The sequence below is a fragment of the Cydia pomonella genome, chromosome 11 (assembly GCF_033807575.1).
Source record: "Cydia pomonella isolate Wapato2018A chromosome 11, ilCydPomo1, whole genome shotgun sequence".
In the NCBI taxonomy this organism is placed as follows: domain Eukaryota; kingdom Metazoa; phylum Arthropoda; class Insecta; order Lepidoptera; family Tortricidae; genus Cydia; species Cydia pomonella.
In genome coordinates, this window is record NC_084713.1 from 11077811 (window position 1) to 11101200 (window position 23390).

At 36.6% G+C, this 23390-nt stretch overlaps 1 protein-coding gene across 1 annotated transcript; it reads left to right on the forward strand.

Moving 5' to 3' along the window:
• The first annotated feature begins 281 nt into the window (after positions 1 to 281).
• On the forward strand, positions 282 to 23359 carry LOC133522827 (glutamate receptor ionotropic, kainate 2-like). Its single transcript, XM_061858292.1, has 18 exons — positions 282 to 769; positions 4347 to 4561; positions 5376 to 5564; positions 6051 to 6408; positions 7272 to 7378; positions 7739 to 7909; positions 8284 to 8478; positions 9150 to 9213; positions 10348 to 10460; positions 11131 to 11289; positions 12165 to 12364; positions 12804 to 13005; positions 13619 to 13704; positions 15563 to 15650; positions 15849 to 15897; positions 17241 to 17356; positions 17632 to 17922; positions 18683 to 23359. Exons 1-18 carry the CDS (start codon positions 691 to 693, stop codon positions 18857 to 18859), a joined length of 2859 nt encoding a protein of 952 aa, XP_061714276.1. The 5' UTR covers positions 282 to 690; the 3' UTR covers positions 18860 to 23359.
• The last annotated feature ends 31 nt before the right edge of the window (positions 23360 to 23390 follow it).

The following is a 23390-nucleotide window of genomic DNA, read 5'->3' on the forward strand; positions in this document are numbered from 1 at the left end:
ACATAATTAATAGTTTTAGAACGCCATTTGACTTTGATCCTTATTATTTTACTGATATGAGTTAAATTTGTTAAATATCAAAAAGTGGCGCCATCTAATAGATCAAAGGCTAAAGATGTGTCGAAAGATGGCAGTAAATTTACGTCACTACAAGGTTTTCGTTGACATTACACCTCTATTTCAAATTCTCTTTGATATAATAGGTATTTGAAACCGCAAGTTATTGTACCTCTATATGTATTGTATATTAATGTAACAATTCCTCATTACTTATTTAAGCTACTGATGATGTTTTCTAATTGAGATTCAGGCTACACTAGTGGCGTCGATAATTTCAATGGCGAGTAGCCTTGATATCCAGTCGTTCCTAGACCAGACTAAACAGTTTGTTCACAAACATTCGGTCAATGATTAACGGTCTAGTTATGTCGGTAACGTCCTCAAACGTCGCGTCGGGTTCAAAATAGCTCATAAGCGGGTCGCGCGCACGTGCTCTGCCGGCGCAGACGTGTGTATGTTTCCATTAAACAGCACAAATTTTACACAACTCTTTACCAAACATTACCTTGAAAATACAATAAAAGGGAAACTTTTCGTTATTTCAAATTGCTTAATTGATAAAACTATCTCAATATGTCTCTAAAGTGATAATGATTAATTATTTTGGTGTGTGATTGTGATGTTTTTAAAATGTGTATAATTCGTGTATGGAATGTGTGGTTGCTGGTGTTGCTGTTGCACGGAGGAGACACAGCGACAATAAAAATCGGTTAGTTGTTTTTGTTGGTATATTTTAATGCTTGAAAGCAAGGCGCTGGAAGGCATTAAGATTACATTTTCAGATATTGTTAACCCTTAACAGGGCAGAGATATGAATTTTGAAATAAGACAAGTTCAGTGAGTGATTTAGATATTTAATGTAACCACAATTAACATGGTAGTAAAAAAATATTTTTCAGGAAACTAGTTTTCATGAAAATCGGGGTGGTAACTATATGACCGTTACCTCTTAATAATTTTTAGGAAGTGGTAAGTATTTTACCGTTGCCCGATCGTGCTACATGAGGAAATGCTGTCTTCAGACTGGTGAAGCGTTTTCTATCAGTTTTTGAAATATTTTACATATAAACGCTTCATAAATGTCTTGGTTTCTGTAAAACGGATCTGAAGAGCAATATAAGTTGCAATCAGGTAGTGGATTGAGTCCCGTCAAAATGAGTATACCAGGGAACGCGATTATTTCGGTTTTGTTTGTAGTAACCCAATGCCAAGCATTCTTTTGTATGGCGTAAATGTTTGTTTGTTCTGCAATAAGTTCGCAGGCCGCGTCAGGAAAAAAATATATTTAAAGAAATCGTCAAGTTGTGTTTTGTAAGTAAATGCCACAATTTTTTGAAATGGCAGTGGTCTAATAAACTTGGGTATGCGATGTACTGGTAAATCTGAGGACCATTCTTGAGCTGGTTCTATACGAAGAAACTTAGTTTCATCCATGTCTTGAGGTATGTTTTAATTGATGACCGGGGGCAGTGTCTGCATTGAACGTAGAAGGGAACTAGGCACAACTTTACTTTGTAATTTAATTAAAAAAAAAACAATTATTACTCGTGGTATTTCCTTGCTGTACTGAGTATCAGTTGTCTCAGTGGCGCTAGATGAAGCAATAGGGGTAGGCATATTATTTAAGGGGGTAACAGGTCTTGCGATTTTTGCAGTTTCCATGGTTACGTTGTCAACTAATTCCAAAATATCTTCAGAAGACTGATTAAGAATTTTGTGGAGTATATCTAGTATTTTGTGGGGTATATCTAGTATTTTGTGGGGTATTTTCGCTTGTTGCCATATCGTCTACCTCTAGATAATCATCTCTGGTATCAACAAAATGCTCTTTGTCAACCTCAGAACTCAAATTTTTTGATAATTCTCGCATAACTTAGTTATCTCAATTATACTCTTTAACAAAATGAGAAATATATCACATATCATCATTTGACTCGCGTTCAGGGTTGAAAAGATTATTATTAAGTATTTCTTGAATATCTTTATCATTTTACTCCTTTTATCTAGACATATTTACTGAAAACAAGAAAATAAAAATTAATATTTTTTATTTGATCCGTACTTTTATGACCGTAACGGGCACTGGTAAAATATTTACCACCAACTTTGAGCTATCATGCTAATTCGTGGGAATATGTATTTTAGAGTGAATGGCATTTCATTAGCTAGATAAAATAACTAATTATTCCATAAAAATAACAAAAACCACCTATCGGAATCTTTTTAGAACACTTTGATTACAAATATTCTCTAAACACTATAAAAATCGTTCGACTTTCAAATTCTCTGCTTAGCAGGTACAGAACCTACGTATGACACTTCACAGTGTTGCCAACATATTTTTTATGATTAGCAGGTTATGTTTGCGTTCATAAACCTCTTAAACCACCAGATAATTCAAATTGCATTTAATCTGTGCTTGACAGAAAGAAGTGGTAAGTATATGACCGGTGCCCTATTAAGGGGAACACAGGATGCGATGATTTGGTGTGTTCCCAGTTGTCCCCGCCGGGAACAGATGGGAATAGGCGCTGCATATAAATCATTCCCATCTGTCCCCACTTCGTGTATGGTGGCTGTCACGTGGGGCCCACAAATGGGAATATCACAATGATTGCGCTAGCATCACCAGAGAGCAATTAATGTTTCAACATGACACAGGTGGACTTAAATCAACTGACTACTAGACCTTTCCATACTATTGTGATGATATTGAAACATTTTATAGATAAACTTGCAGGAAATGCCGTAATGGAGCTGTAAAAATATCTGCCATCCGAGAATTTCCTTGGCTACCACAAATGCTCGCTAAATAAACAAACATTGGCACAAAGTTAAAACACAGATTAAAGGCAAAGTGTTTGAACTGATTTAGACGCATTAAGACGTTAGGGGGTTCTAACCTTTAATAACTATATTTCTATAAATACCATTACACTCATTGGGTTAGACAGTTTTTTTTATTTTATGTAATGGGCTGCAAACGAGCAGATGAGTCGCCTGATGGGAAGCAGTCATCGCCGCCCATGGACATAAGCAACATCGGAGGAGCCACTTATGCGTTGCCAACCTTTGAGAACCCTAAAAACCTGCTTCTTGAAGAACCCCATGTCATAGTTTTCTTTATTTATTTTACAATGACATGGCGCATTTAAGCAGTATATGTAGGATCATTCGTATATCTAAGTACATTACACCATTACACATATTCTGTGTTCCATACTTTGCATTGTAATTACTCATGCACATACCTAGTATCCATAAGTACTCTGGTCTCCCGGAAAAACTTCACCAGCAAGCTTGCTTTAATAACTCGAGTATTTATAGTAATAAATATAGTGAAAGAATTTAATTTTCGTACCATTTCGTACCTGGTCACAGTGACAATCAATATGAAAGTCGCTAGAGGACCTCATGCGCCTCATACTAAACTCCTTGACCGTACGTACTTTTGCAGTAATAAGTTATAATGTTAGTATGCAAGGATTAATTTAATATGACGGGTATGATGGTAAAAAAATAACTATTAGATTTATAATTTCCCTGTATTACATGAATAGGCAATATTTATTTATTTATTTAATCTTTATTGCACAATACATGAAGGGTACAAATGGCGGACTTAATGCCTTAAGGCATTCTCTACCAGTCAACCAATAGGTTAAGACAGAAAGATTAACTAGGTGCAGTGTCTTTAATAGGGATTCAAAGATTCCAATTGTATCTTTAATGTATAATTGGGTACTTATCTTATACCAACCAATTGATTACGTGACAGCGTGAAAGACAGTGCCCATCACTTTCATTTCCGCGGTGTTTTCAATTGTACGCCTACCATGAGAATTGGAATAAGATAACTTGAAGAGTACAATAAAGATAAAGATTATTTTCCAAGTAGGCATATTACAATGCGCTTATGAACGTCAAATAAAGCTACGCCGGCACTTACCCTACATCTCTAACCCGAGAAGATTTAAATCCCTCCTAAATTGTAGGGGGGTATCCCAATATGGGACCGGCAAGAAACTCGGCGGGACACATCTTTACAAAACATGTTGTAGGTACTTTCTTCTAGAAATTTGATGCATTAGATTGCTAATGCAGGACGTTATCATTGTCAAACATCATAATCGCTTATTTTATAGTATGCTCGCGAAATTAGTTTTTGCTTAACAACAGTTTTGAATATAGAATCTGTAAGCTCGTTGACATTTTTTGGTATCTTGTTATAGAATTTTATACAATAATTATGAATGCACATTTTAAAGTTGCTAGTATTTTTGCAGGAGTGGTAGCTCCGACACCACAGGATGGCTACCTTCTGGCGGCGGCAGCAGAAGCTGCTCTCTCGAAACTGGACGATTTCATGACTGAAAAGAAAAAGGAAGAGACTCACATTCTGTCTGAACAAGAACCTGCTGAAGAATTTAAGTGGGAAGTCACGGTGGCTTCTGTCGAGCCCAATGAACCAGTTTCCATGCCTGATCAAGTCTGTGCACAGGTATATCGTATTTTCTAAAATTTAATGTTCAGTAAACGTCTAAAATATCGATACGCATAAAGGGCAAAAAAAAATACACTAATACTAATATCTTAACAGTTAGGTTGTGTAAATATCGTCTGGTGACAAGCAAAACTCACTAATAACTATAAAAATAATTAAACAAAAATCAACCTTATTTTAGTAGTAATATGGTTCATTATGGCTATGAAATTGTGGTGTTAATTAGTGAGTTTTGCTTGTCACCTGATACTACACTCTCCATATTTTACATCTTGTTATCTGAATAGTTAACACTGATTGCACTCAAATTGACGTTGCAATTGCAAGTAGAAAAAAAAATGGTACATAATTAATAATTTTTAAATTAATTCATATTCCTCGTCAGTATTGTAGATGCCTTAAATATGCGAGAATAACAAAATGGCGTTAACTTACAAAATACATTACAAAATATGTGCCTCATCTTTAACTATTTGTTTGAATTTGTGCCTATCATGGCATTGGAAAATATCGAGATAGATTTATTTACAGACTTTTCTATTTCCGCGACTCATTAAATTATAGGTGCTATGGTAAGTACATTCCACACCAATACTAATGGAAGTGGTTAAATATATTTACAATGTATTTTGAATTGAAATAAATATTATGAAAAGACACGGCAATCACTTCTTAATTTGTTAGATATCTCCATTCTTCTGTTTTTTTTAAACTAGGTTGTATAATACAATTCAGCACCAAACAAAATCAGGTTCAAATTTGCATTGGCAATTTATGAATGAAATACTTTTGTCATGCTTTAACGTTCCAGGTAGCCAGCGGCGTGTCAGCCATCGTGGCATACGGCAAGCCTGACGAGATCGAGCTGACGGCTGAAGCCGCGGCGCGCAGCGGCGTCCCGCTGCTGCTGGTCGCGCCAGCCGCGCTCACCGTACCGCCGGAGACCTTAGAACAGTGGGAAGCTGTGCATATGTATCCGCATAGTAGTATTTTGATGAAGGTAGCAATTTTCATTAACTGTATTGCCAATAATAATGTTGGCAAGTATAAATAAAAGTATAAGTAATGTCTTTTCCGTATGAAAAAACATAGGAAGTTATTTTCAGGGTTCCGTACCCAAATGATAACGCGACCCTAAGACTCAGCTGTCCGTCCGTCTGTCTCTCTGTCTGTCTGTCCGTCTGTCATCAGGCTGTATCTCATAAACGGTGATAGTTAGACAGTTGAAATTTTCACAGATGATGTTATTCTGTTGTCGCTACAACAACAAATACTAAAGACAGTATAAAATATTTAACGGGGCTCCCATACAACAAACGTGATTTTTATGCCGTTTTTATAGGTGGTACGGAACCCTTCGTGCGCGAGTCGGACTTGCACTTAGCCGGTTTTTAAATCTTTAATAAGGTGTATGTACTCGTAATACCTACTTTAACTTTATTAAAAACTGTAGCTTCTGTAAACAATACCTATCTGTGTATTTCAGATGTGCGCTACACTTTGTCAAGCTAAGGGTTGGCTCAGCGCCATCCTTTTGCACGACGGTCCAGTGGGGGCCCAGCTGGTGCAGGGTATTGCCGACCAGGGCGCCCAAACAGAGGTGCTAGCACGACGACTACCAGCAGAAGACGACCAGGATGGCCTGAGGAACTTACTGGTCATACTTAAGAAAGCAGAACATACTAAGTTCATAGTCTGGTGTGATGAAAAATGTTGCGACCGAGTGCTCGCCCAGGCGCAAAAAGTTGGCTTGTTGTCTGAAAGACATGCCTATATCCTACTTGCACTGGACTTACATACGATAGATTTGGAGCCGTACAGTCATGGGGATGCTAATATTACTGGTCAGTTTGATTTTTTTATACCACGACGGTGGCAAACAAGCATACGGCCCGCCTGATGGTAAGCAGTCACCGTAGCCTATGGACGCCTGCAACAACAGAGGCATTACATGCAAGTTGCCGACCCTTTAAAAACCTGTACCCTTTAATAATAACTGTCGAGAACATGACCCCTTTCTGCACAGAAATTTGTACCTGCCTAACATCGAATACCACTGTTACCGTCAAAAATATGTGTTTTACCGTGAATTAAATCTTTGCATCCTCATATTTAATATTTTCTTGATGTATACAGGTGGCCCAATAATACGTTGACAAATAATTTTTCGTTTCTCTTGCTCTGAAAGCGGGTCATTGTTGTTCTATGATGTGTGCAAAAAGTGATACGTTTCTGCACTAGAGTATTTTCCATTCCAAGTACGTGATTTATTTATTTTTTACAATAAGCTGTTAAAATATTGTTTTTAAATGGATTTGTTGGCCAATTTTCATTCTGATATTTAACTCCATATTCCATGAATAACAATACTTTTACATACATTGTTAATTGAAAATACTCTTAAGAAGTACTATGTAACTTTACTTTCCTCGTATTCGAAATGAAAGGCACCATTTCAGTCCAGACTATTAGCGCTCTCACTATTTTATACTTACACATCTATAAAATTACAATCATTTAAGTAACTAAAATACCTAATCTTCAAAATATTCCTTTCTAGCTTTATCTCACAAACGCAAACGATCCACGTATTTTTGGAACATCCTGTAGTTTAAAATATTTTCAGAATATTTTAAAAAATAACCCCAATAAATCGAACAAGATTACTGGTACGATATATTCACTCTATCTCTGCGATATGTTCCAGGATTGCAGTTATTTGATCACACCGGAGAAGATGACATCATGGATAGATGGCATGAGAAATATATATCGCGATTCAAAGATGCGATTAATGAGGAAGAGATGGAAAAGGTACCCATTTTTAATAAAACAATCCTAAACGAAATACATAAATAAATACTACTAATATTCGAACCAAATATAACTATTCTTTGTCAATTACAGAAATATGTGTGATTAAAACGAATAGGCTTAAAAATCCCTAAATAACCTAGGCCTTCATTTCATTTAGGTTTCAGATGCTAAAATGTTGTATTTCTAATATTAGAGATGGCGCTACTGTCAACGTCAAAACATCATCAGCTCCGAGTTTTTTACGTTGATTAAAAATATTATTCTGCGGAGTTTTCGCTATGAGCTTAACTAAGAAGAGTGCTTTATTACTTGGTGACATTATTATCTCGTAGTGAAAGTATGTTTCTAATATTTCAGATAGATCAGATACGAAACGCAGCACCAACCTCGCTTATTCTTACATACGACGTAGTCTTTGAAGCGGCTCAAAGGTTGAGAAACTTCGATATACAATTAGACACCAGCGAGGAGTGCCAGCCTTACAACTACCATATTTACGCCGACACTCTCATCAACCACCTTCGTTCGGTAAGCAATCAACATTTTTCTAAATTAAGCAATAAATAAGCTTGTGTAAGAAATGAATAAGCTTGTGTTCACTCTATACATTAATTAAAATCCTTTTATAATAGTTTAAAGCGAGCTTTGCGAAAACTTATTTGTAATAAGATTTAAGCGAGTTTTAAACATATTAATAATACGTTTTACCCAGAAATATATGTCTAACTCATTACCTATTTATGAAGTAAGGAAACCGTTGTATGAAGTCGGCACAGCTTACTTAACTATTTATCTATGCTAAAGCTTTACATGGTTGAAAATATTTATTTACTTGAAATTGCGAATTACAATTCATACTAATATTAAGTATGAACAATACTAATATGAACAATGTTCCATAGAGCGAATGGGACGGTCTAGCAGGCCAGCGGCACGCCGGTTGGCTGCGGGTTGGTGAGCTCACGCGCGGCGGGCGACTCGAGTTCATCGGGATGTGGGACGTTAACGAAGTAAAATGGGACCGTCGTGCTACCACCGTTACAACACTTGCGCCCGGCGTCATGACCAACCAAACCTTTAATATACTCATCGCTATTGTACGTATTGCTAAATAAAGAGAGCCGTGAGCCTTATCGACTTACTACTACTATATTCCACTACTATATGTGACTACTATATTTCATTTTGATTTTATAACCTTACCGGAGAGCTCGCTAGATTTTGGTAATAAATAAGTACCTAAAGGGCTTTATAAGGGTGCCATATCATAATAGTATTATACACCAATAGTGGTCAAACATAAGTAGTAAGTATAATTTACGAGACCTTCTGGAAGAACAAACCTCTTTTTCCTTATTTGACTTAAATGACTTACAATGTTATCACTTTTGAGTGACTGACTTATACATAAGTAACTCGCAAGATGGAGCCATAACACGAAAAATTGATTGATTGAATTCTCAAGAGATTATGTAAGAAGATAGATAGAATACTCTTTATTGGCACACCTCAGTAAAAAGATACAAGAAAAATAAACAATTGATTAAATGTAGAAGTTATAAATGAGTGTTATTGTTACGAGACGTTCTTCAAGAAATAGGTAATCAGAATGAGAATCTGTCACCATGCACCGTGAGTGTGGCATTTAGTCTACTTTAGTGACGAATCCCCTAGTGCTAAAACAGGGATTGGGGGGAGGAGAATCTTACATTAAGTATTTTTTTCTGTCTGTCGTATATTGTTAAAGATGGCAACTGAAATGTTTCAGATAAAACCGTACGTGATGATGAAAGAATCTACTGTGAGACTTAGTGACAATGATCGTTACGAAGGTAAACATTATTAATATTTTTACAAAGTAGGTAAATAGGTATACTCACAGATTGTGTAATGTGTATACAGCAATGATATACTTAAGAATACAGGTTGGAAAAAAATAATGGGCCCTGGAGGGAAATGGCCTTAACACCTTATTCTAGCTCATTTTACTTAAAGGTAACATTCTTTTATTTTTAAAAAGAAAGAAAACTGCGTTCAAAGATGTTTACTATCTGGGGGCATGGTAGAGTACCCGCCAAGATAAGCAAAGCGAAGCGCAAGGGCACTACCTACTTACTATATATATAACTTGGGATTCTATTGATATCAGATATGAATAGAATCTCAAGTATGAGTGCTATGCAATTTAATTTTTTTATGCTTCGTAAGTCCACTATTGACATTATATTCCGAGAATTTAGTTTACTATTTTTTATAGATTCTATAAAACCCGAATTTCGTCACTGACTGGCTGACTCACTCACTCACTAATGATCATCAAAACCCTTAGGGTACTTCCTGAAGTTCTAGGAAGCTGAAATTTGGTAAGTAGGTTAGTATTAGTACACAAACAAAAAAAAATTCATTAACTTGTATTGTTTGCCCCTATGGATGTAAAAAGGGGGGTGAAATTTTGTATGGGGAATCAATAACCGCTGAACCTTTTTTACAATGTGTTTATATGTGTTTTGTATTATTTTTTACATGTGTTTTTATATTTTACTTTTATATGCATATTGTAAAAAACTTCAGTCTAAGAAGTAAGAGAAATAAAGGAATAATAATAAAACTTTGATCTTGAGTAGAACCTCGGGGAGGTCTCTCGGGGCTCCGAGCTGTTTGCCCTGTATGGGGCCACTCCGCTGCATTCCAGCACCACACTAGAAAGACTGTCTCTTCTGTCTCCATGCATCCTCGGCATATGTTTGACAAATAGTTAGCTCCAGGGCCCATTATTTTTTCCACACAGTATATAGATGCGGCCGGGGACTTCTCAATCTTCTCATACACCTTTAAATTTCTTCGCGGTTGTACCCTGTAATAGATATGTCTAATGACTTGCTTGTGCAAATGAGATGACAATTATTTCGATTAACAACACTGTTTAAAACTTAGCTTCATAATAATATCCACTGTTTATCGTACAGGGTTTTGTATAGAGCTAATCGAGAAACTGGCGGAACAGCTGAAGTTCAACTACACGTTCATTGAGCACGACAGCAACTACACCAAGATGTTGTTAGCCCTCAATCAACCAAATGTAAGTAAATCCATAGCAGCCTTTATCAACCTCTGGAAGTAGAACTTTTTCGTAGTTTGTTATGTGCCTATCCTACAGGCCAATTCGAGTTTTAGTTATTAAACCTCATTCCAATATGATACTGATATAATACTGATATGATACTGATATGATACTGACATGATACTGACATGATACTGATAATATACTGACATGATACTGATATGGTACTGATATGATATTGATATGATACTGATATGCTACTGATATGATACAGATCCGATGCTGATTTGTCAGTGTCAAAAGTTAAGTTTTTGGTTGAAGATAGACATAATGCGCAATTCAGCAGGTCCTCTAAAGAGATCGGAACCATCTCCTATTGGAATAATGTCAGATCAGTTCACATTATATTGTTGGAATTTGCCTGTTAGTCCCTCTCATACCATTACGACTTAATTTACTCAATTATGCATACACAGCATATAGCATTGGAACTTATGTTCGAAATATCATTTGATATTTACCAGTCGCTTTTCGGTGAAGGAAAGCATCGTGAGGAAACCGGACTAATCCCAACAAGGCCTAGTTTACCCTCTGGGTTTGAAGGTCAGATGGCAGTCGCTTTCGTAAAAACTGATCAATAATCATTTATCACAAAATATAATGATTTGCATTGCATTTTGCGTTACAGATGGACTTCGCCATTACTGATCTGACCATAACGGCAGAACGCGAACGTCAGGTGGACTTTACCACCCCGTTCATGAACCTGGGCATCAGCATAGTTTACAAGAAACCTAGAGCGCCGGACCCAAAGCTCTTCGCATTCATGTTGCCCTTTTCTACAGGAGTGAGTACTTGAAAAAAAACACTGACATAAAGTCATTAAATCATACGCTTTTATTGCAGAAATTCCTTTACATGCAAAACACTCTTCGATTTTTTTTTATGTGGCGTTCCTATAGGGGCTGTTCCTATAGTCTGCCATCTTGTGGTCGGAATCGGAATTATAAACATGTACATTTACACGTCACGTGTTTTCTTGTGCATAGTGGGTTCTGCCATCTTGTGGGCTACATCGGAACAATAAACATCACATTTACGGACGGCTCCTGTGCTGCCTCCTACAGTTCATGCACGTGTAAGAATAATAAGATAAAATGGATGTCCGAGTAGATAAAAGCAAACTCTGCTGCTATATAAACAAGCAATTGAAACAGAATTAATAGTCGATATTACCTAAAATTCTCAATACTGCTTAACAACACTAAGTTAATTATATAAATTAGGCATGATTTGTAATAAAGTTATTTATTTACCTTGATTCAGAATTATTTGAAACTGCTAAATCAATCACTAGATGCTATTTGGGTTACTAGTATGATAAATTCAATAATGAACAAATATAATTGAAAATAAAACCTTTTTATTAAAGTTACTAATTTTATAAAGTTCAGGCCGCGTAGCCAACGTGCATATCGTTCACGCTCCGTGAATAACGAAACGCAACTGTCACAGTCGCACTAATAAGGAAGAGTAATAGAGAGAGATAGCTATGATACGCTACGGAGCGTGAACGATTGTAACGTTGGCTACGCGGCCTGTACTATTTTTTTTAAGTTCAAAGTTGAGAAAACGATAAGTCATTAAAAACATACGAGAAAACAAAGAGTTGTTACCGATCGAAGATAGGATAGGGATCCTAAGTATAAAAAAATGTTGTAGGTGTGGTTCTGTCTCGGCGTGGCATACGTCGGCACCTCGTTAGTTTTGTTCGTGGTGGGCAGGTTATGTCCAGATGAGTGGCAGAATCCATACCCTTGCGTAGAGGAACCACAAGCACTGGAAAACCAATTCACACTCGCCAATGCTCTGTGGTTCAACTTGGGCGCTGTTTTGCTGCAGGGATCAGAAATTGCTCCAACGTAAGTAAAGTAAAGACTATAAAAAAGAAATAATAAACGAAACAATAAAGAAATAATAATAAAGAAGGCTATAAGAAAGTAATAATAAAGACTATCATTATGCATGGTGACTCAAAGGAGAAGGATTTTAAATACGGTTTCATGAGGTCAAAAGGAGCAAAATCGGCTAAAAATATTTTGTTTCCTTGTAGATTTATTAATGCTTTGTTAAGTATTTACAGAATGAATATTACATTCTATTTACTCGTAAAACTATAACTTAAAACCAAAGAAAATTTGAAATAGAAGTGGATGGTCAAATAAAATTTTGTAGCCACAGTAAATTTACTGCCATCTTTCGACACATGATTAAAACTTTTAGAATTTTGAAATGAACTTTTATTTCGAGCATTATCATATAGTGCACTGAAAACTAACGTTGAAATTGTGACTATAACAGAGCGTACGGGTCGCGCGCCGTGGCCAGCGCATGGTGGCTGTTTGCCCTGGTCATCACCAGCTCCTACACAGCAAACCTGGCCACCCTGCTCGCCAGGAAGAGCAACAACGAGGACTTCACTAACATCAATGAACTGGCTAACAACGACAAAGGCATCACCTACGGCGCCAAGGAGGGTGGTGCTACTTACAAGTTCTTTAATGTAAATATATTGGTGTGACAAGTCTTTCCTCAATTCTGTAACCGATTTCGTAGCTTCGTAGAATACATTTTCAAAGCGGTATTCTAATTTTAAGATTTGTTCTGATATTGACTTGATACAGACGTTCGCGCTGATTTAAGCTCGCGAACTAAATGTTGTGCCATGGTCGTATCATAACAATATCAAAACTTTAACAAATAGTAAAATCGTTTCACAATTTCCTTCGCTTTTTAATTTGCCTACTTATGTTTTTATCTTTTTACAATCTTTTATTTAATTTTTAATGTAACTTATGTTTGTCAAATCTTGCAAGTTAAATTTGACCCACTTCCTAGTTTAGGAACGATGAAGTTGAAAATTTGCATACATATGTATATATGTAAGTCGGGTGACAATGCAATATTATGGTACCATCGAGCTGATCTGATGATGGAGACAGGAGGTGGCCATAGGAATTAACTCTGTGAAAACACAACAGAATCTAATTGTATTTGGGGTTGTTAGAATTATCTCGATGAGTATTAGACATTAGTTGGCCGTGGAAAGAAAATTACAGTCACCGATTAAAAGTTTGTTACAAAAATGATATTAAAAAAAAATCATTCTATTTCAGAATTCCCAAAACCCAATGTATAAGAAAATGTTCGATAATATGGAGAAGTGGAAAATGCCTGAAGATAATGATAAAGGTATGGAAAGGTACGTATCAATATTTAGTTATTCGATAAGTATATTATTATACGATGAAATACAGGTAAGTGTTTAGTGCCCATACATAGTAAGTTTGTATGTACTTGCACAAAACAAAATGTCTTCTGATGTGCATTTTACTTTAGTGTTTTACTTCTACTACTACCTTTTAAATAATAAGTAGGTCATACTCGTTCGCGTCTTTCTTGTAGACGTCGCACATTTAAGGGAATGTAAAGCTAATTTTTACGGGACATCTTTACAGGCAGCATATTTTTTTTTTTTCAGTACTTGAGGCTTAAATGAGAAAAACGGGAAATCTACGTACGTAGTCGCTAACTTTTATTATTTTATCCACAGAAATGACCTTTTTTCTAAAAATGTGTTTGACTCAAGTTAACCTTGTAGGTAACCTTTCAATCACAAAAAAATTATGGAACGCAAAGTGGCGCAACGCACAACCGAGAGTCAATGAACAGTCCTATCCTGTTTCATTTTATTGTAATTTAATATGTTAACGGCACCAATCATGGGACATTTAAGAGAAAATTTGGAGTATTTTTGATATTTCAACGACGTCTGTATAATACCGCTTTATGCTTTAAAAGTTGAATGTCCAATTCGTCCTCTATGTTTTCTATGTATTTAATGAAAGCTACAGAAATTGGTTTCACTATTATTAACCAATTAAAACTATGATTTTATGCTCCAGTCATGGGATGTATGGTGCCATTAATTTTCAAACTAAGAAATATCAATGAAAAATTAAACTTAAGCAGCTCTTTGGCTCTTGTTTATGGTAAAATGTTGCCAGTGATTACTGATGGTAAAAACTTGTTTTACAGGATTTGTCCATACCATCCCATTACTGGTGCCTGTTCCATTATAGGGGTGTTTACTATAGACACGAATAACATAAATCTAGTGAAGTTTGAGTTTAACAAAATATGTAGGTCGTGTAGGCAAGAACTTTAAAAAAACCGGTCAACTGCGAGTTCGTTTATCTCGCGCACCGAGGGTTCCGTACAAACTTTGAATTTTCTCATGTAACAATAATCACGAAAGACTTTTTACCAGAAGCATAATTGTGTACAGCGCCATCTATGGACAAATTGGCTAACAAATTTGCGCGATCTGCATGTATGTTGGTTTTTCAGGGATTTATCATGCGAACCAATTTCAATAATATATGTTTTCAGTTATTTATAATTTCAACTATAATAAACACCCCAAATGGAATTATATTGCAAATTAAATTATAAAATGTTTTTTGTTATTAACAAAAAAGTTATCAATATAGAGGTATGATTTTATCTTTCCTGTAGTCTTTATGATAATGTTATTACAATGTAAAAATATCATAATTTTTCATACGTAAACTTCGGAGATGAGGGGGGAATGGTATTTTTTTCACATATTTTCTTCATAAGTTTTTTTTTTTTCACTGTGAAAAAAAAAATTGTTTTGTAATGTTCAATTTGAGCTCTTTCAAATGATACCCCACTTGACCTAGTAACTAGACTTTAAAATTTTGCCCCCTCTTTATATTGGGCATTTTCCATAATTAATATAAAAAAAATTACACTTCCTATATGTCTGGGTTAGCGTTGTTCCTTATTATTCCAAATTTCAAATCGATAGCTTAAGGACTTTTCGAGATATTTAGCAATGTGACAGACGGACGGACGGACGGACAGAGACGCACCATAAGGGTTCCTTTTGTACCTTTTCAGTACGAAACCCTAAAAAAGGAGTTTATGAAACATTTCGTCCGGTTTTATACTTAATTTTCTTGAACTAGTAGAAGGTACGTTTTTGTCTATGGTGGAATAAAGGCACTAATTAATTAAGTTTTTTTTGTTTACAGAGCGAAGGACGAAAAAAATCTATTTGCGTTTTTTATGGAGTCCACTTCTATAGAATATTACGTTGAAAGAGATTGCAATATCACACAGGTAATTACAGTTTCGCATAATTCTTATTGTTTGTTTAAAATGTGTGCATATGATTTAATTCTTGGCATATTTTGTTGCAAATGTGTCTTATGTTATTTTGTATTTAGACTATAAACAAAACTTAATAAAACAAAACATGACATGAGCGCCAAGTTTACGAACTCTCTATTCATTTTAATAAATATATCAATTATGCAGATTGGCGGCTTATTAGACAGCAAAGGTTACGGCATTGCAATGAAGAAAGGTAAGGGAACTTCTTTGTCTATTTTCATTTAATTATTTGTTGTTTCAATCATTCAGGCCAATTCTTACAATAACTATAATGATATACTGATTTAACATGGATCTGACATCATTCCAATATGAGATGGTTCCAATTTCCTTTAGAGGACCTGCTGAATTGCGCATTATATCAACCATCAACCAAAAACGTCACTTTTAACACTGACAGATCAGTATGATATCAGTATCATATTGGAATGAGATTTAATAACTAAAACTCGGATTGAACTGTTAGTGATGCTACTGATGCTAGTTCGATACAACATGAATTAAAACTAAGACCACTATTCTTACATAACAAAATAATAGACAGAGTAAAATGCTAGTTGTTGGTTAAATGAAAACTGGGAATCAAATAAGGAAATCCGGACGAGAATTGAAATAGCCAGAAACACTACTTGTAACTAACAGAAAAATAAACCTAAACCTGAGGTGGCGAATGGTTAAATGTTACATCATCTGAAAGCTCTCGAAAAATAATTCAGTCAACAAACTAAGGGCTTATGAAATGTGGATTTATGGATACTTATGGATACTCAAAATTAAATCGACTGATAGAATAACTAATATCAGAGTTTTGGAAATCATGAATAAAGATGTAGAAGTAGTATCAACCATGAAGGAAAGGAAAGTAGCTTATTTTGGACATATATATATATTACAGAAACAATAAATACAACCTACTGAAATTAATAAGTGAAGGAACAATTTAAGGGAAGCCTGGTCGTGGTAGAAGGCCCGCACATCATGGACTAAAATATAAGAGACTGGTTAAAAGTGCGGGTTTAGTGACTGTGGAGGCCGATGCGTGAGCGACACGACCTCCCACATCTTTGGCAGAGAAAGCTCATGCCACCTGAGGTTCCAGTCCTTGTGCTATCTAATGTATTAAACCAGGCTTGGTCCCATAGCCTTCTCCCCTCCACAACACGCTTGCGCCATCCCTGACGGTCTTCAGCTAAGGTTTCCCAGGCATGGCGGTCGATTTCAAATGGTGACATGTCTCGCTTAACACAATCTTTAAAGTGCAGCATCGGTCTTCCAACGTTCCTTTTAGCATACGCAACTGCACCAAGCAAGACACGTCGAAGTATTCTAGAGGGTTCCAACCAGTGCACATGCCCCAGCCACCCGGCAAGACTGGGTAGCTGCGCTTTTTACTACACATGACTTGTTGTTAAAAAGTAAACGCACTTAATTGAAGTCAAAAGTAAATTATTGTCCTATAAAATCGCTAATCGCCCTCATAAACCGCCAACAATGTAGTTCAATGGTTATATGAAGAATTTTCTTGCATATTTCCAGACTCTCCCTACCGGCAAGCGCTTAATCTGGCGCTGCTAAAACTTCAGGAGTCAGGAGACCTGCGCAGCATGAAGCATAAGTGGTGGATAGAGAAACATGGAGGAGGCGCATGTAATGTAGGTTCCTAATCTACCGATATTCAATATGTCCTATTATATTAAGGTAAACTTAAAGAAGCTTGATTGTGCTTATATTTGTTTGTGTCTAATGCACTAATACCCATACAAAGATTCGTAACCAGCACTGTCACATCTCACAATCACACTGCGCCATCATTTAGTTGTCTGGAAAAGATCTCTTTTAAAATATTTTTTTCTTTTTTTTTTTCTTCTCAAAATACTATTGTTTTCCGTTCATATCTTTTATTTACCTCTAAACTTTCAACTTACAGGATGATGAGGGATTCGAGAGCGAGAAGCTGAAAATAAAGAACTTCATAGGTCTATTCGCGGTACTCGGAGTGGGTTGCGTGCTCGGTATCATCATCTCTCTAGTAGACCTGATGCTCGCAGCTCGCAAAAAGGACCGGGACCCTGATGCATCGTACTGGAAACGGCTATCAGATGAATTGCGCTTCGTCTTCAACTTCCAGCTGTCAGAGAAGCCAGTACAGGGTCCGCTTTTACCTCCGCCGTCTCCTGAGCCAGAACGTGCTGAAGAGGTTCAGGAAGAACACGAACAGGTAAAATGTTGCATAGCTGTATGTATCTTTACCTGACAAAACTGGCCGAACAAAAGGGCTGCTGCTGCCGTTTTCAGCTAAAGCCTGTTTGTGAAGGAGATACCATTTTTAAGATGTTTCATATACAAGTACAACAAGGATTAATCTAATTAAAAATCAGTGACCACAAATTGTCTCTCGCTTGGGCACTCTTCTTCCTCCTGCCCTTATCCCACGTCATGTGGGGTCGGCACAACATGTTCTTCTCTTCCATTCTCCTCTATCTTTCGTCACCTCAGCACTCACTCCTTTCTTTCTCATATCCTCTTTCACACAATCCATCCATCGTTTTTTAGGTCTACCATCCGCTCTCCGTCCATCAACATTCATTCCTAACATTCTTTTTCCTATATGGCATTCATCCCTCCTCATTAAATGCCCATACCACGCTAACCTACCACTCCTTATCTTCTCTGCTACCGGTGCTACTTTCAAACTTCCCCTTATATACTCATTCTTAATGGGCACTATGGCCTATAAAATATAAGAGTATAAGCTTCCTAATAATTTCACTTGTTTACGTATTAGGGTCAACTACCCTAATACGTACACTATTGTATTAGCCTAAACTATTGTAGGAGTAGTAGCACCACTGCTACTTGAAAAATTAGATTTTTGGGGCTAACCATTGGACGGGACCAAGTTTATTATGTTTACTCTATTACCGCTTCAACAATGCAAGGTACTGAAATTCTTTTGTTAAACGGGGGTTAAATTACAGGAGGTAGAAGAGGAGCGTGAGGACAACGAGTCGCGCATGCGCTCCATGTCGTTCCAATCGAACGCACCACGGCGCCGACGTTCGTCTCTCCATAATGCAAGCGTGCGCCTCGCGCGGCACGCTCACCGCGACTCGCAACGCAGTCGGGCTAGCCGGAGACACAACGGAGACGTCTAGCCGAGGAAAAAGGATCATCGTTCAGTCAGAGTCAGGATTGTAGGAAACCTTCTTGCAGTTAAAGCGAGTGTGCGTCCTACGCGCACGCGCACTGCGCTTCATAACACAGTGCACTTCATAGCCGAAGACACAATGGAGACGTCTAACTGATTAAATAGGGTCTTTGTTCAATTAGAGTTAGGATTTTAGGGAATATTCTTGCAGTTAAAAGAGCGTGCGTTTCGCGTTGTACGCGTACGTACCGCGAATCTCAGCGCAGTCGGGCTAGCTGGAGACACATCGGAGACATCTAGCGGAGAAAAGAGGATCTACTTTAAATTAGAATAGGATTGTAAGGAACCTTCTTGCAGTTAAAGCGAGTGTGCGTCTCGCGCAGCTCGCGCATAGTTGCAGCGCAGTCGAGCTAGTTGGAGATACAGCAGAGACGTCTAACCGAGGAAATGGGATCTTTGTTCAATTATTTAGGATTTTAGGGAATCTTCTTGCAGCTAAAGCGAATGTACATCTCGCGCGGCACGCGTACCGCTATTTGCAGAGTATAGTTCATGTCATCCTCGATAACGTGACGGGCAGATTTGTCAAATCTAACCTTTAATAACATATGATAATACGAGTCAATGCACACGGTTTGTGAATGACATGATATAGTTGGGAGTTATTCTACAGTTTAGGGTTCTTCAAAAGGTTTCTAAAGAACCACGTCCCACGAGCAATATGCTTGTTTACCACCGACGTAGTATAAAAAAGTTAAGTTTGCGTTCATCTCGTACGCCATGCACACCGCGATTCGCAGACTGGCCACCCGAAGACACAACGCAAACGTCTAGTCGAGAATTTATGATCTTTGTTTAGGTCGAAAGAGGACGACCACGCGAAATCGCTTTCCATTTACTCATTTTCCTCTCTGGATGTTAATATTATTGAAAATATTTTGTCACAGTTTGATGAATATCAAACACAGTAGTAGTAGTAGTAAACTCTTTGTTATACAAAAATACATATTAAAAGTAATATACAATTAGTACGAAGTACAAAGGCGAACTTATCCCTTTGAGGGATCTCTTCCAGTCAACCTTGGAGTAGATGAGAGGAGAGAGTGAAAAGAGGGTGACAAATGCAGCAAAATGTACAACAAGGTACCAGAAAGACAAAGGATATAAATACATACATACTTTAAAAGATAAACATATATTACAACAAAAAGGAATGGGGAAAATACACAAAAAATTGGAAAGAAGTAGAAAAATATAAAGCAACTATACAATAGAAATATATATACTAATCAGTCAGATAACCATAGCATCTTTAACCTCCCCTTGAGCGACGCAACCGATTGCGCCCGTCTGAGCGAGACAGGCAACTCATTCCACAGCTTCACTGAGCGCACTGCGAACTGCGAAGGACTTGTGGTATCCACGAGATTTGTGAGGGGGGATGGCAAGTGATAAATTCGCGCTAGACCGCCTTCTGCGTTCTGGGCACTGCGTTCAGCCAGAAAATGAAATTTTTGAGAGAAGAAGGTGTAAAGAGAAGAGAAAGAGTGTGAAGATCTCTACGGCAGCGGATTGGAGCCAATTAAGTTTTTGACGGTAGAAAGACATATGATCGTACTTCCGTAGGCCGAAAATGAATCTTATACAGACACAGTTATGCCCCTTCGTTTGATTTTTTCAAATGTTTAATTATTATGAGTTAGGTAGGTAGTTACCATTTTGTATGAAAGGGTATAGCCGGGTAAGCATGGTCAAACTGCCCTTAGCGAAAAACAAATTTCGTTTTTCTGGATTATTAACCTATACCTTTACTTCTTTTCGCTCCTAGTTCTTATACTTAACTATCAATAAAAAAAGCTAATGAAGAGGCATAGGTATAGTTAATATCAATGATTGTAAAAGTAAAGATAGGCCCGTTCGTATAATTCTGATGATTATTGTCCGAGAGATCTAAGTTCACACATTTCACAGTTGTCTGTTGAAGTTTGTAGTGATGAGGCTAAGACGTATCGTTTGTCAAATCTAGCGATTATAAACGAATTATTCGAATCGATTTTACAGTCGATTTTTGCATGTTTGTATTATTAACCAACGTTTTTTTTCACATTGTTATTCATTTTATTGTAATTTTGTTTTTGTTTTAAATGTCTCGTTTATTATTATATAATCGTTTTGTCAACTTACGGAAATGTCATATTAATCGAAATGACAGACTCGACCAAAACACTGTTTAAAAAAGAAAAAACATAATAGTTAACTGTTTGCGTGATAAAAAATATAAAAACTAAGTTCTAATTATAAAAAAATCATCGTATGTTATGTTTCAGAAAAGTGAAATATTGTTTTTAAGTAGTTGATAAACCCTACTATTATTACGGGATTTTATTTATAATTTCAATGGATCATTTACGAGACTAGTCTAGATATCTCGGACAATTGCTTGCATTTGTGTACTCACCAGTGTGCTGGCTCCGTTCTTGGTGCCCGTACGGCCCGTCTTTACGAAGTAATATAATAAGTCAATGGTTAAATGGTACTTAAAATTATGTAATAATATTTTCCATAATGTCAGTGTCCGGAGAGGAAACTGGGGACTACGAGTACGTTCGGAAGGAGAGACGTTCGTCAAAACTAGGATTTAGGAAACCTTGCCGTTAAAGCGAGAGTTCACCTCGCTCGCTTCTCGTTCCACATATCTTGGGGGGTGTGTAATGCTTAATATAATTATAAAAAAACTATTATACATTTGTTATAATGTCATTTGATATATTAATATACGTTATAATGTAATTTTTATTATACGTTTCTTTAGTTATATTGTTATTTCATCTAAACTGTCATTGATATAATGCCGATTGTAATATAATTTTAAAATAATATATATGATTTATAATTGTTTTTGTGATATAATATTTTTGTATAACGTAATACTTTATACAATTTTATCATGTATAAATACATGTTTTGTCTAATATCTTTTGTCATATTTAATTTCAGGATAACGTAAAGTTTCACATGATTTTTATAAAAAGTAGCGCACGGTGGTGTCATCATGGTTCCATTTTTGTCACCTGTCACTATGCCCGTCACTTTCGCACTTACATACTTGTTAGAACGTGACAGGTATGGTGACAAATGACAAAGAGCCTACCATCTTAGCCCTACAGGCCGTATAAATAAGTACAGATTATCATCCCACCTCACCCAACCTAACTTATTTTTTCAAGGTTTTAGATTCTGCGGAGGCCGTAGCTCTAACCTTACCTAGATCACTTTTTTGCTAGGTATTTTATTACCATTATACTTACCAATAATAACATTATATATGCCGTTAATTAGGTATTACGGTGGTATGCCATTTATTACGCTATTCAAAATAACGATATATCAAACTATATTATATGAAAAGTAATTATAAAAAATGTAGTGTGGGTACATCTTAGGGCGGTCTCACTATCCAAAGGTACAACAGAGACATCTTGTCAAGAAGATATTTATTTATTTTAAACTTTACTGCACATAAAGAAGTACAATAGGCGGACTTAATGCCTCTAGGCATTCTCTATCAGTCAACCATAGAGCAAAAGTGCATTTAACCAACTGAAGACGCCTTGTCTGTAATTGTCTGTAAAAACCGTGCCAATTTTTGCGGGGGAGGGGCACGTCAAATGTATGCCAGATAAACGTCATACTCGCGTCATACAAAAAGTATGAGTGCATGGTCATTTTAATTCCATTCATAATGTGCCCCTGTAATTTAGCAGCTCGCTCTACATCTCGCGTCATGGGCGTCGCCAAGAGGGGTACCCCCCCCCCCCCTAAAAATATAATTTCTAACTCTAACCACCGGCCATATGAATAGCACATCAGCTTGCAACGCCTTTGTCTCGCGTGACACTAGCATCACATCTCTCAGCTTAGTCTATTTTTCCCCATCTCGTAAGGCAGACGGGATAGGATAAAACCTTGGTTTTAATTTTATTAGAGTTAGAGTTATTGTAGGGAACGTTAATTTAGTTTACACGTACTTGAATAAGAGAACTTTAGCTGAGGAAATATGGTGATACTTATATCATTCTACTCTACCACGACGTCTATTATCCTCGTAAGGCCCACCATACAAAATTTTCCTATTTTTAATTTGAACTTTCTAGTATAGTGAATTGGGGTGAATGTAGTTTGTTGGAGAAAGTAATGAAACAAAAGAAATGCGATTCTATTTGATTTTTTGTGAATAAAAAAACATTAATAAATTTTTGGGAACTGATGAAGTTAAAGTGACGTCACGAAGTTTGTGACCACCCCCTCCCGCTTGTCACAACATGTCACATTTTCTTGACCCCCTCCCTCCCCCTACACGTGTGATACAATTAATGGATGACGCCTAATCAATTTAAGTTTTTTTTTTTATATTCCTAGATATGATTTTGAATACTAAGTAATGTCATGCTGAATTTTAATAGAAAAAATCATCTATTAAACAAAATAAAATAAACTGTTACAATGACACTGTGTTATATTTAATCCTCCTCCTTTGT